Source organism: Sinocyclocheilus grahami, unplaced genomic scaffold (assembly GCF_001515645.1).
Source record: "Sinocyclocheilus grahami isolate Dianchi unplaced genomic scaffold, SAMN03320097.WGS_v1.1 scaffold355.1, whole genome shotgun sequence".
In the NCBI taxonomy this organism is placed as follows: domain Eukaryota; kingdom Metazoa; phylum Chordata; class Actinopteri; order Cypriniformes; family Cyprinidae; genus Sinocyclocheilus; species Sinocyclocheilus grahami.
This window is the reverse complement of record NW_015505534.1, coordinates 645,064-659,686: the sequence shown is the minus strand read 5'-3', so window position 1 is coordinate 659,686 and position 14,623 is coordinate 645,064. Positions and strand designations below refer to the sequence as shown.

General features: G+C 37.0%; 1 protein-coding gene across 1 annotated transcript in view; it reads right to left on the bottom strand.

Annotated features, from left to right (window-relative positions):
* Window positions 1–660: 660 nt before the first annotated feature.
* Window positions 661–14,623, bottom strand: part of LOC107548769 (matrix metalloproteinase-17-like) — a 72,629-nt gene continuing 58,666 nt past the window's right edge. Inside the window, exons 5-9 of the mRNA XM_016229575.1 lie at window positions 11,537–11,713; window positions 8,657–8,759; window positions 7,183–7,265; window positions 6,227–6,379; window positions 661–983 (exon numbers count right to left, since the gene is read on the bottom strand). Of these exons, the coding sequence (XP_016085061.1) occupies window positions 661–983; window positions 6,227–6,379; window positions 7,183–7,265; window positions 8,657–8,759; window positions 11,537–11,713 (839 nt within the window). The remainder of the gene's footprint in view (window positions 984–6,226; window positions 6,380–7,182; window positions 7,266–8,656; window positions 8,760–11,536; window positions 11,714–14,623) is intronic.

Sequence of the window (14,623 nt, the reverse complement as noted above, 5' to 3'; positions counted from 1 at the left end):
ACATCCAAGATGTAAATGAGCTTGTTTCTTCATTTAACATTACATCATAACATTACATCACTTGCTCACCAATGGATCCTCCTGCAGTGAATGGGTGCCGTCAGAATGAGAGTCCAGTCCATCATTTAACGTCTTTGTTTCTTACAAACACGCAGATTTACACTATACAAGATGTTAATTCATGGACTGGAGTCATGTAGATTGATTGTGTATTATTATAATGTTTTTTCAGCTGTTTTGACTCTCATTCTGACGGCACCAATTGACTGCAGAGGATCCGTTGGTGAGCAAGTGATGTAATGCTAAATCTGTTCCGATGAAGAAACAAACTCATCAACATTTTGGATAGCCTGACGGTTAATCTGCAGCAATTTTTCATTTTTCACCATTTGATCAGCAAGCACCACTAATAATAATAGTAATAATAATTATAATATAATTTCCATTTTCTAGAAAAAAACATCAACGAAAAGCATCAAAATAGAAAAAGAAAATGTGAATGTGATCCAATCCCCCTTGACTGAAGTGCTGAGGCCTTTCCATCAGTCCGGTGCTGGCAAAAGGCTTTTCCAGAGCTTTTTAACACTCTCTTTACCCACAGGCTGCTGTATGTTCTGCTCCTGGAGTCTTTTTGAGTACAGGCCTGTGGCTCTGCCCTTATCAGAGAGGAGCAGAGGAGAGAACGAGTGTGAGTGTCCAGAGCGGCGCTAACACCCAGGCGGGCGAGAAGGTCAGTCGCATCCCCAACGGGGAGGCTGAGTCCGAAGTGCAGGAACACACCTCATAGCCATTTTCTGCATGGTCTGCGTGGTGCTGCCCGTGAAGCCTCGTGTTCGAGTTGTTCTGCATCTCCGGGGAGTCCGACTGCATTTCCGTGCACATAAGCCAGTCCTTGCCGATGGGACGCGGATAACCCGCTTCAACCTCCATATCACTGCCTGCCACACGCCAGTACTCCTTTCCCTTGAAGAAATATGACGCTCCTGGGAAGAGAAAGTGAAAAATAAAAGCAAATAAAATGCAGGTTGATGCGTAGAATGGATTTTTCAGACTTGCTTTCATTTGGCATACACATTATGGTTTCACTTTTCCCTCTGCGGCTTTTGTCAACTCTATTTTCCTGTTTTGAGACCACATGGGGCAATACTAGAATTTGAGCTTTGGGGGGCTTGACCCCCAGTAATACTGTAGTAGAATATGATGAGCTTTGAGCAGTGCTTCTCAAACTGTAGTCTGTGGATACAGGTGGTCTGTTTTACATTCCTAGTTGTCTGAGAATTGATTGGCTGACAAAAAAATATATTTTTGTTCAAAGGACCTTGATCTTTGTATTTTGTTTGTTGTGTGGATTCCTTTTTTCTTTTTGTATTTTTTCCATTGATTGAATATATGCACTCTCCCAATTATATTTTCTATTTTACTCAATTGGCACAGAATGTTTTCATATTTTTTGACTTATTGGATTTCTGTTTTTCTGTTATTCTGCGAATCTGTGGTTATCCTTTTTACTTTTTTGGATTATGTCCAATTTTGCCTACATTAATAAGTTGACTGATAATCAAGCCATTACCAGTTCATTTTCCCTTCAAGATATTGAGGCAATTGTTTTCAAGGACCCTGAGAACATTTGCACAGAATTAGAGACTAAAGATCATTATTTTAAGAATCTCCTTGGTTTGGAAAAGAAGAAAACACGTTTTTTCTCGATGGGTCGACTCTTAGTGAGTATGTGAGATCCAAACGGATTCCTAGAGATCTCCGAATTCAGAAGGAACCAACTCTAGGCTATCACAATCAATCTTTTTGCATCAAATGGTGTGAGATCTTGAACAAAGCTTCACTTGACCACTTCACAGTGCTTGTCATTGAGTTTGTTCAGAAAGAGTTGGACAAGCAAATTTCTTCCACGGAACAACAACTACGTAGTGTGACGACTGAGCCAGATTTTTAATCACTCAAAACTTCTCTGGACTCTACGATTACCAAGTATCGTCAAGAGATTTGCAAAACCAAGCTTAAGAAATTCAAGAGAGACACACTGGATTACCGAGATGGATGGGTATATCCGTGGCTATACAACATCCACAACCCAAGAGATTTCATTTGACATCATGTTCCACCTCTGGCTCCAGTGCCTCTGAGATTTTTTTAAGAGGCCGCCCATTCAACAGGGGCTGATCCAAACATCAAAACGGGTCCAGATGGATTGCAGAGGCAAGAGAGGTTCGAGGTGGATGGAGAAACAACACCAGACGGACCATCCAGACGACTCCCACGGTCTAGTTTTCAATTTATCTGATAATTCATTAACTGCTTCTGAAATTTCCATTCTTAATAAGGGTTTGTCTTATTGTTGTTTCTGATCCCTTTCAGACAAAGGTTGAATTATTTCGAAACATTGGCATGTGTTATCAGTTGAAAATGTTGGAAAGAATATATTTAACCTCTTTTTGTTCACTCAAGAGGACGAACTATTAGAGACCGTTTGGTGCATGCAGATTGTGATGTGTCTGTGGATGGATGTGTCAAGCCTCTGGAAAGCCCAAAAGTTGCTTTCCTGCAGGCATTGTTATTCTTGATGCAATTCTAAGAAAGTTAAGTTTTGCTATGAAAAAACAACACAGAATAACCAATTTCATCACCTGCAGTTCTACTACTGTTGTTTATCTTCTGACTTGTCCATGTGGGCTACAATATATTGGTAAAACAACATTGTACTTCTTTTTGTTGGGATGATTTAAAATCTCCAATAGCTAGACATTTTAAGGATGCAAATCACCGTTCATACTTTAGCTGTTTGTGGAATTGACCGAATTCATTCATCTCGTAGGTATATTCCAACACTGATCAAAGACTACTTACAATGTGAAAGCCGCTGGACCTTTCAAGTTAAAAGCGAACAACCTTTTGGTCTTAATGAAACTATACATCTTTCCTGCATTCCATAGGGGGTTTTCCTGTCCATTAGATGCTCCCATTTGTATTTTTATTTTATTTTAACTTTGGTGTTGTTGTTAAGTTAGCCCCACCCACATGGATGGTGATTGTTAAATACTTATTGCATTTTCAGTTAATTGTCCAGCTGATTCAGTTAATCATCTGATGTCTCTGATTTGTGCCTTAAGCAAGGTTTTTAAAGTAAGATACTGGATAATGACTTAATATTTGGTCTTTTCCTCACATAAAGCTATCAAATGACTCTAGAAAAGGGCACAAATTCATACAGATTACGTTTATTTATTTATTTTTTCTTTTGTGAGCTTGACAGTTTCTGGTCCCCATTTAATTTAATTATATGGAAGAGAGCAGCAGAGAAATTTTGCTTAATATGTCCTTTTGTGCTCCACAGAAGAAAGAAAGTCCTATGGGTTTGGAACGACATGAGGCTGCGTAAATGATGACAGAATTCGATTTTTTAAAACGGTTTCTTTAATACTCTACTCTGACAGCTGAATAAATCATGTTTTATGGAGGATAAGACACGGGACAATAGCCCCTCTAGGTAGAGTCTAGAATCACCAATGGATACCACCACATTTTGCGACTTGATGAAAGCCTATTCCTCCGGTTCAGCCTAATGCTTGCATTTGTCCCATCTGAAAAAGAGCTTTACTATCTCTCTCCATCTCACTCTGCAGGTGAAATTGGCCTTCAGTGCTGTCTATTTGAAGATGATACTGTTGCCAGCACCTCCTCAGGCTGATACTCTTTCCCTCCCTTGGAGGCCAGGGACTGTCACTGTGGCCTGCTCTCACTCCTCGTTCAGAGCTCTTCCTGTGGGGTTGGCACAGCCTCAGAGGACAACACCTGATGAGACACCTTCTCTGCCCCTTACTATGCTTAGAGGAACCACAGGGAAAAAGATCTGGTGCGTCAAGTGGAGCCTAAAACTATGCTTGTGTGTGAATTAGCAATGTGCAAAACTGCAAAGACATTTTTTCAGGGTGGATAAAACAGCGCAAACGAAAATTAAATGTGTCCTAAAGGTCCCTAACTTGCCATTTGTAAAAAATGTAACATGAGATGCTAAGGAAAAAACTGCGATACATGACACAATGACCAAAAATGTTCATCTGCATGTCTTTATAGGTTAACATGTGCATAATATGCAAAATAACTGGCCTTCAGTTTCAGTGGCGGCTCGTGGGTTTTAAAATAGAGGAGGCACACTAATTGTATTGGTCTGGGGATCTCTGCCAATTATTATTATTATTTGCTTAACCACTTTAAAATGGCTTTTTGGTTGCTTTTAGTCAGAAAACGTAAAGAAAACGACACACATACAGCAAGATAATATAATTTCACTTACCTGGCCTATCACTTGAAGCAAACATCCATTCCTTCTTAAAAGTCTGTTAAAAGAGCCGACTGCTGTAACGTTAACCTGTATCCAGCTTAGGCGTGTTCTCCCTTTATTTTTAACTTGTATATATACTGTTTGAATGACAGCTTGGTAAATCTGTTGGCGATCAAATATTCAATATCGCTACTCATAAGTACTTGGTACATTATCAGCGCAGCGTGAGATGTTCAAACTAATATTACGTAATTTACGTCTCTATGATGATTGGTTGATATACCAGAAGGGATGCTAGCCTCCCCTACGAGGTTTCTTTTCTCAACACTCCTCAGCGCTGAAAGTGAACACTCGATGCTGATTGGCAAATTTTTTTTTTCCAACGGAGGCACGAGAGCTCGCCTCTCCCCCGGCCTCCCCCTCCCCTTTTCTATCATTTAGCAGTTGTTACATCAGCAGATTCGGCACATTCACGATAGAAAAGCGGTGCTTTCCAACTTCAGTAACATGTTATGGTATTACAGCTGTGAAATTACAAACAAAAAATACAAGTTTTGAGATATGAACTGAAATGAATTGTGAATTTTATTAACATTACATCGTCCTCCCATTTTCACCTCAAAATTTTGGGGAAGCTGTGCCTCCCCTGCATCCCCCGACGAGCCGCCACTGAGTTTCACTTGTGGGTGACATTTCAAAAATATTCAAAATGCTTCAATGCTAATTGCAGGTGCTGGAAGCAATACATTTTTTAAAATACCGATCATAAAATGTCCTAATAGATATCTCCGAAATGTATTCTGAGAAATAATACTCATCTATGTGACGGTCCTAAGCTCTGTGAAAAGCAATAGAAAAAGAGAGAGTGGCCTGCATTTCCCCCCCATCATAAATAGGCTTTCTACCTATCAATCATTTTGCATAATTGGAATATGCTGACAATGGGTTGGTCAGATTTGATACATAGGTTAACAGCATTAACCGTTTGAATTATTACATGCATCAACTCAATTTTGACAGTATTAATGTAATACAACACGGAAATAAATAAATAAAAGAAGCTGTATGTGTGTTTTTACATGAAAGTGCTTAGCTATGTGCCTTGCAAGCTTTGTTTTTATTTAACACAGGCTTGATTCGTTCCACCACAGAATTTCAAATGTCTGTTCTTCATTTTTGAGGACACAAGGAGCTCACTGTGCATTAGACACAATGCCGTGCATTAGGCATGACAGGACATTATGCCCCTTTCTCCATTCTGCACACATAGACCTAAAAACTGCTGCTATGACAACCACACAATCAAAACACCTGCCCGGCGAACATTCTCTCCACCGAAATACAATCATATCTTCCAAGGCGAATCAGGGTCGTAAAACTGTGCACAATCCCTTTATATAATAATTAAATAAAAAAATTAATGCACGGACATTGTTTGCTTTACAGTCCAGTTCTTATTAAAAAAGACATTTACATAACTCGAGAGTGTTAAATTCCAATCATTTCGAGAATTTTCCTAAGAGTGAGTGTTTACGCCCAAGGGAGCATTTTGCTTAAAATGTTTGGAATTAACTACATTATCAGAGGGTCTTTTTGAAATATTGCACACAATAATTTTAAAGAGCTTTTGATAGATGTTCTTGATCTCTTTAACTGTGGAATTACCTCAGATTACTGACTGCCAAAAGCAAAAATCACAGTGTAAAACTAGATTTGGACATTTTCTGAAGTAAATGCATTGTGCAAAACTTGGCACCACAATGCTAAGGTGTTGCACTCATTCAGTTCAGGATGACTTATGTGCCAAAATGTTATACTTAAGGTAAGAAATTCTGACAAAAAGATGTATGAGTAATAATTAAAGTAAAGGTTATATTGAAGGGTTACATTAAATACTAACTTAATAAGAGATTAAATCCAGGCATTTACCTTTAAAGAACACTATCTTATGGTCTCCAGGTCTCTCGTATACAGCATCCACGCTGTCCAGGTTGGCAGGCAAACCCCTCCAGAAGCGATGGGTCTGAGCTGGCCTTAATGACACCAGGTGCTTCTCACGTGTCAGACGCCAAAAATACTTCCCTGACGAGAGGTGTGATAGTAAGAATGTGTGTTTATGTAAGCTTATGGTGTAATTATGTGCTATCATATGATGTATAAGGGACAGTGATTAATAAAGCGTGGAATGTGTGCATGCCCGGGTGCAGTGGGGAGGACGGTGTCCAGCTGGCAGAACCAGCCAAGCAAATACAGTGCACAAATGATAATATATTAAAATGCAGACAGCAGTTGTCGGCAGACAGCACATTCATGACTAAACAGGAAACCAAAACAATTTCACAGCAGTCCAAGTTCAAGAAATTCAAAATAAAATAAAAAATATTTTTTTTGTGTGTCCACAAAATTGATTTGAAGTATTATAATGCAAAAATTAAATAATAAATAAAATAGAAAATATGAATATAAATAATTTAAAAAAATTGTGTGTATATATATATATATATATATATACACACTTTCGGTCTTGTTTTTCCAGTAAAACCTACAAGATACATTTACTTAAAAAGCAAAAATATATTTTTTATCTAATTTGTAAATTTATTTATTTGTATTATTTTATTTTATTTATTTAAAATGTTTGTGTTTAAACTTTATCTTTCTAATAGGATAATAAAATGAAACAGGTTTGAATTCAATATATATAGTGTCTTAATATCAGTTATTAATATCTTAATATCATCATAATATCAGTTTTAGTCATAAAATGTCATGCAATTATGCTTTTTTTATTACATTCATTTTATTTTATTATATTTAATATTTACTTTATACTTGGTCTATTGCTATAGCTATTGATTTCACTGTGGAATTCAGGGTGCTCTTACCTTTGAAAAAGAAGGCCTCCCCTCGAATCTGGGCTACAGCATCAAAGTGACTACTGCATCTATCAGGGGCATCATGGGCAGGTCTGTGAGAAAGTACAAGAGAAAAGAAATGAAATGGATAAACTTAAAACAAGAGCACAATACTTTCACTAGTTTTTGTGTCTCTACATGAGTAAATAATTGATTATGGAAGGAATAACTGACGACAGACCACTGAATTATTTAAAATGTATGCACACCTCGAGGTGGTCATGCAGCCTCAATGCAATGCAGAAATAATTTTGAATAATTACATGATCCAGAGTCAACAATTTCGAAAATAGCAGAGGAGTCACGATTTAGCTGGTATACATGGTCTAGTTGGCCCCTACTGGTGGACCTTTTAACTTCACCTTCTGGCTGGAACGGGCAAAAGTTGCTTTGTATTTAGTCAAAACAAAACCAATAAACAAATAACTAAATACAATGCTAAAATGTTCAAATAAAATAATATAAAATGCTACAAAATTTACAATAAATAAATACATAAAAGAATATAACAAATAAATAAAATAATATAAAATAACAGTTATATAAAACAAATAAAAGCAAAATTCAAAAAGTAAAATGAAAATTAAATAAAAATATAAACATAAAATAGAAAGTAAATGTAATCGAAAATACAATAAATAAAAAATATAAAAATTAAAATATAAAATAAAATAGTGTATACCACAGCATTTTACATTTATTTAACTCAAGACATTTTTCAGGTTTTCTAAAATATGCACTACTTTCTTACGCCACCATTTAAATATCCAGTTTTGAATCAGCACAACCCGTCATTGCTAGTTTGAAAGCATTTGCACTTTTACCGTAAGCCTGTATTTTAATATTTTTGGCTAGCTACGGCTATGTGCAACTAGTCCCGAATGTCCTTATTATGTGCATGGTTTAAGATTGGGCAAATCAAAGAAGATGTTATTACCAGCTTGCAACAGAATCTCTGAATGCGTTATCCCCTCGGCTAATGACTGACTTAGCACTTTGACGTGGCTGGGATGCTAATGATGGAGCAATTACGGTCACAGAGCTGCTTTTGTGAGCTGGAACTCATCTGATACTTTATTAACAAAGATCTTCATTCACAGCTTATTAGCTGAGCTCTCTGAGAGGAATATATTACTGACCTTTGTCAAACTAAGTCTACCTGTCTCACATGTCTGCTGTCAAGATGTAGAGAGAGAGGAAATAGAGAGGTGCACGCTGCTCTCAGAGCAACTAAATGCTTGTTTACTAGGAGTCAGGAATTGAGTCTGTAATTTGTGTCATTCTGGTATTTGCTTCAGGAAGGTTGAATGCAGTTGCGGGCGCATTACGAAGTCCATACATACTCTCTTTCTAAATGATAGACTGCTACCTCTGCAATTCAAAATATTCAAGACATGCTGGCCAGAGGAGTGTGGGTTTTGTGGGTGCGTGCTTGTTGACTCACGGTATCGTGGATCTGTTTTTGGGGAGGTCAAGCAGGACGGGAGGTTCGGCCGTTTGAGAGGGGTCATCTGGCTGCGTCGTGTGCGATACGGACTCCCGAACACCTGACAAAACACAAGGCGAGTTCAACTTGCACAAAAGCATAAAACTGCCTCATTTCTGAGAGGAACACACACACTAAGTGCAGTCTTTTTGACAAACTTTATTACACGAAAATAATCACTCTGAAGTTAGAGATAACAGCCAGTCTCAGAAAATGAGTTTTGCAAAACTACTGCATTGCCACATAAGACAGAGAAAACGTACGAGTAATAATGTGCAAGTAAAAATAAAACTAGGTGCATTCCTACTTTGTTCCAAATCAAATAATATTTATTTTCAAAGAATGCTATTTCTTTAGCTTTTAACCTGTTTGGGGACCTTTTAATAGCTAAAAAACATATCAAATATACATATTTTGTGTCTGGTTGATACGTAACAGGTTTTATAATCATATAATAACTTATAAAAACAAACTTGCCTTAAAAACATGCATGCAACCCCTGTCAAAAATGTTACAAAATGTGACTCATGTTTGGGGTCCCATCAAGTGACCCAAGGTAAATAAACGCAATAATAAAAATAAAAAAGATAAGAATAACATAATGTGGTTAATTATTTCTTCATTCTCAGTTATGTCGTATTTTTTAACTTTGTATCAAATATTCCTCTTAAAAAAGTTGACACAAGTGAGACTGTTATACCGTATATCAACTGCTGATATACAGTAAGAGAATTGAGCTATAAAATCGGTGTGGACAGCATGGCTGAGATAATTTGGTCTTTGGAGACTGTTTAGTTCAGTTCATATTGAAATGTCAGAGCACAACTTGAGGCATTATCGAGATGAAACACACAAGAAGACAGATTACTGGGATCTTTTTCTCAAGAGAACAATCTGAGAAGCAGAATTAGCTACGAAATACTATTATTAAAATAAAGACAGTAATGTCAATCAATCTCAGCAGCACATAAGGGTTAATTAATTGGACAAAAAGCAGTGGTATTTAACTCAGAGAATGTGCACAATCATTAAACTGCAGAAACTATACACATCTATACTATTCTGAGTTCCAGAGCTCCTGGCACTAACTGTTTGTCTTTGAGCCCATCTTGATCTTTCTATCCCTATCCATAACCATCACTCTATCTCTTTGCTTCCCACCATGTGTGTTTGCAGCGCCGTTTGGCATTCTGCATGCTGATTAGCAGGTTCCAAATCATGGTTACGACCAATTAATCCCTGTGCTCCTAGCCTAGCTCAACACTGCCATGTAATTAAATCAATAGTGCCCCTATACAAACCAAATCACTTCTGCTCTCTGCGCCCCTCGTTTGGGGCCTGTTATTTGCCTGGTGGGATCACAGAAAATGGCAGCCTGTAGAGGGGGGATGCAGTGCCAATCACTCCAAATTACAATGGGCACTTCAGCTAAAACAAGGTAGTGTGAGTGGGAAGAGATGGAGGAGAACTATTGAACCACTTTTATGTGCCAGTCAGAATGTGCAAGTAGCATGGATGCACTCTTTCCATATCAACTCCCTAAAACACAAACTAAAAAAATAATTAACTAATTAGATAACTAAATAAACAACTAAAGCACATAGGGAATTAACAACATTATATTACAATAGTACACTACACATCAGCAACACATCTTCTATGTTGACACCAGGGTTATTATAGTTAATTAGAAGTAAAAACATTGTCAGTACTTCGATACTATTTGTTAACTGAAATAAAATAAAACTGCTTTTTTTCAGCTAGTTGCCAAGGAAGCATTTCTAATTTCCAAACTATATTTAAAAACTATACAGACATATTAAAATAATAATAATAATAATAATTACAAAAACAGACAATTTACTAAAACGTTAACAATGATTAAAATAAAAATTAAATATAAAAATAAAAACTAATTCAAAATATTAATAAAATCTATATTAGTATCTCAATGATACTAAAATAACAGTGGTTGGCACATGTATAAATGAATATAATGATAATAATAATAATAATGTCTGAATATAATGAATATAATATTCATTGGACTTAAATATAATATTATATATTATTGTATTCATTAACATACAATATAATAAGTAAAAAAAATTATTAAACCTAATAAATACATTAAAATAACAAAATACAATATGTGTCCCTGGACCACAAAACCAGTCATAAGGGTAAATTCTTAAAAAACAAATATACCCGTGCAACTTAAGACTGGTTTTGTGGTCCAGGGTCACATATAATGGCATATAATATAATACATATATTAAAATAATAAAAATATAATAATTATGTTTAAAAACTGGGTTTAATTTTGCACTCTTGACAACTAAAAATGCTATTTCCATTGATTCTAATAAATACATTAAATAGAATGGCTGCTTTATCCATATCTGTGCACTCAGAATAGATGCACAAGATAAGAAATTACGAAACTGTGATTTTGCTGGTTTATTTGTGGCACCTGATTCTAGTTCTTTTAGTGAATATGGCAATAAAACGATGCAGACAATGCATGTAACTGCGCTATCAGCAGGCACAACTCATTTTTATCCTCGTGTGTTTACTGTTGACAGATTACAGCATCTATCTGTCTGTATGTCTTGCAGAGAGACTGTTGTTGCTACTTGTCACTTTTTTGCTTCTCCAACAATGCCAAGGCATCTGAGATTCAAACAGTGATAGCGGGGTGTCCACGTTTGATTGAAGATCTCAGCTCACACAGTCTGCCAGTCTGCCACAGCGCCTGGTTTCAGCTAACTGATGGAGAGGAAGGAGGTACAGGAAAAAGAAAGAAGCCAGACGTGACCAAGGGGTGGACGTTCTTACCGTAAAGTTGCCAGACGCGAATCTTGTCTTCGTACGGGAGGTTGTACTTGAGTGGGTCACCCACTGGCCCCTGGTAGTAAGGGCGCATGATGGACTCAATAGCAGAAGTGTGCGCAAGCCCTATGGCATGGCCAAACTCATGCACTGCCACTGCGAAAAGGTCCATTCCATGAGAATCTGATGAGAAAAGACAGAATAAAGTAATGTTAGCGAAAAAAGCCTTTTCTTCATAATAACAAACCAGAGGAAGAAAGTATTGCTTAGATCAGAGGTTTTCAAACTGGGGTCCGGAGAAACCCAGACACCAAGTGGGTGCTAGAAGGTTTGCGAAAATGTTAAGAGTAAAAATAAATGAATAAATAAATAAAATGTTCAATTAAATACATTTCCAAAGACCAAAAAAAAAACCAGTGGAACATGTAAAGTAAAAAAAATATATAAAAAAATAATTAATAATAATAATAAAACATTATTTTAACCACAAATAATAATTACCTTATTTTAAGCATTAAATGAATCACAACTTATTTTATTTTATTGATGGCCATAGTTTTATACTTCACTTCAGGTTTACACATTTAACAGCATTCTATTGGTGAGTAGTAATATTTTTATTTGTAAAATACAAAACAAAAATTAATATAAAATTAATAATAATAGTAATAAATGAATTATAATTAATAAAAATTATAAATTAGATTTTTTAAACATTATTTTAATCATTAAATGAATCACAAATTATTTTTATTTTATTGATGATGACCGTAGTTTTAAATTTCACTTCAGCTTTACACATTTAACAGCATTCTATTGGTGAGTAGTAATATTTTCCATATAATAATTTCTACAAATAAATATATTTTATTCATTATTTATTCATCAAATCTCATATAATTTGATGAGATCTCTGACTTGGCAAATATGAGCACATTTTGAGAAATTATTGAGAAACACACGGGGAGAACAATCTGAGAAGCAGAAGACTTCAGCAATTTGCTCTCCATGTAATCTAAGTGAAACTGAAAACAGATTTATTTTGTGATATTGCTGTCCTATTGAACATCAAACAGCTTGCTTCATAAGGATGAAGACATCCAGTGCAATTATGTCCTGGAAACCATGGTGATTAAATTGGGAATAGTTCAGGATGTCCACCCACATTGTCATTTTCAACACAATGAGCTGGTGATTGACAGGGAGGACTGCGCCATTAAACGCGACTCACCTTTTTCATTATCTCACTTTAGTACATAGATCTGAACGATGCAGCCAGCCATAAAAACATTCACACTTTTCTGTTAAATGGCCCCTAGAGATGGCAACAAAAACGCAGCCAGAGCCAGGAAAGTCTCATTGGATTTGTTGGAATAGAGAGAGAGACAAACAGACAGGAAGAGATCTATAGACAAACAGAATACGACCTTGGGCTCTACAAACTGTGAAAATGCCAAAATGCGTGACAGTTGCCTTACACAGCAGGTCTGTAAAAGCAGAATGCAGCTAGTCAAGCTCCTCTGAGCAAAACAGAGGATTAAATCGGTGACTTGCTCATTAAAAGCAGCTATGTATCACTAACGGAGGCTCTACTCCCTCATGTGGGTACCTGCTTTTTGCATTAGCGTAATGCACTTCAAAGAATACACGAAACAAAAGAGGCTGGGACCTAATAATAATAATAATAATTCTTACATTTATATAGCGCTTTTCTGCGCACTCAAAGCGCTTTACATTGTCAGGGGGTATCTCCTCATCCACCACCAGTGTGCAGCATCCACCTGGATGATGCGACGGCAGCCATAGTGCGCCAGAACGCCCACCACACACCAGCTCATTGGTGGAGAGGAGACGTGATGAAGCCAATCAGTAGATATGGGGATTGTTAGGAGGCCATGATGGTCATAGGCCAATGGGCGAGTTTGGCCAGGATGCCGAGGTCACACCTCTACTCTTTTCGAAAGACATCCTGGGATTTTTAATGACCACAGAGAGTCAGGACCTCGGTTTAACGTCTCATCCGAAGGACGGTGCTTTTTGTCAGTATAGTGTCCCCGTCACTACACTGGGGCATTAGAACCCACACAGACCACAGGGTGAGCACCCACTGCTGGCCTCACTAGCACCGCTTCCAGCAGCAACCTAGTTTTCCCAGGAGGTCTCCCATCCAGGTACTGACCAGGCTCAACCCTGCTTAGCTTCAGTGGGCAACCAGTCTTGGGCTGCAGGGTGATATGGCTGCCAATCTGACCTGACAGATTTCACTTGATGAGGAAAGTCACAGTGCAGGCATAATCTCAAAATGTGTGTCTTTTTAAAAGAACGGTAGAGCTGAACATCCTGTCATTATTTACTCACCCTCATGTCACTTTAAACCCATATGACTTTCATTCTTTTGTGCAACTTAAAGAAATAGCTCACCCCCAAAAACGAAAATTTGCTGAAAATGTGCTCACCCTCAGGCCATCCAAGATGTAGAAGAGTTTGTTTCTTCATCAGAACAGATTTGGAGAAATGTAGTGTTACATCACTTGCTCACCAATGGATCCTTCTGCAGTGAATGGGTGCCGTCAGAATGAGAGTCCAAACAGCTGATAAAAACACACAATCCACAAATAATCCACACGACTCCAGTCGATCAATTGTGAAGCAAACAGCTGCTTGTTTGTAATAAATAAATCCATCAAGATGTTTTTGACTTCTAACTGTTGTTTCCAACTAAAATATGAGTCCTTTATCCATAATATCGCTTTCTCCAGTGAAAAAGTGTTCTTGTCTGAATGAAGAGAGAAATATGCACAAATCAAGCTTTGTGTACAAGCGAAAACAATCCAAAACAGTTCTAAATAAATATGTCAGTGGATTTTGATGTAAGAGGACAACAGGGAAAGGACATTTTCACTGTTATGATCTATGGATTTTGGCAAGAAGCCACAGTTTAAAGTTAAAATGCCTTAATGACGGATTTGTTTCTTACAAACACACAGCTTTTTAACTTTACAAGACTTTAACTGATGGACTGAAGTTGTGTGGATGTTGCGTGGATTATTGTGATGTTTTTATCAACTCTCATTCTGACGGCACCCATTCACT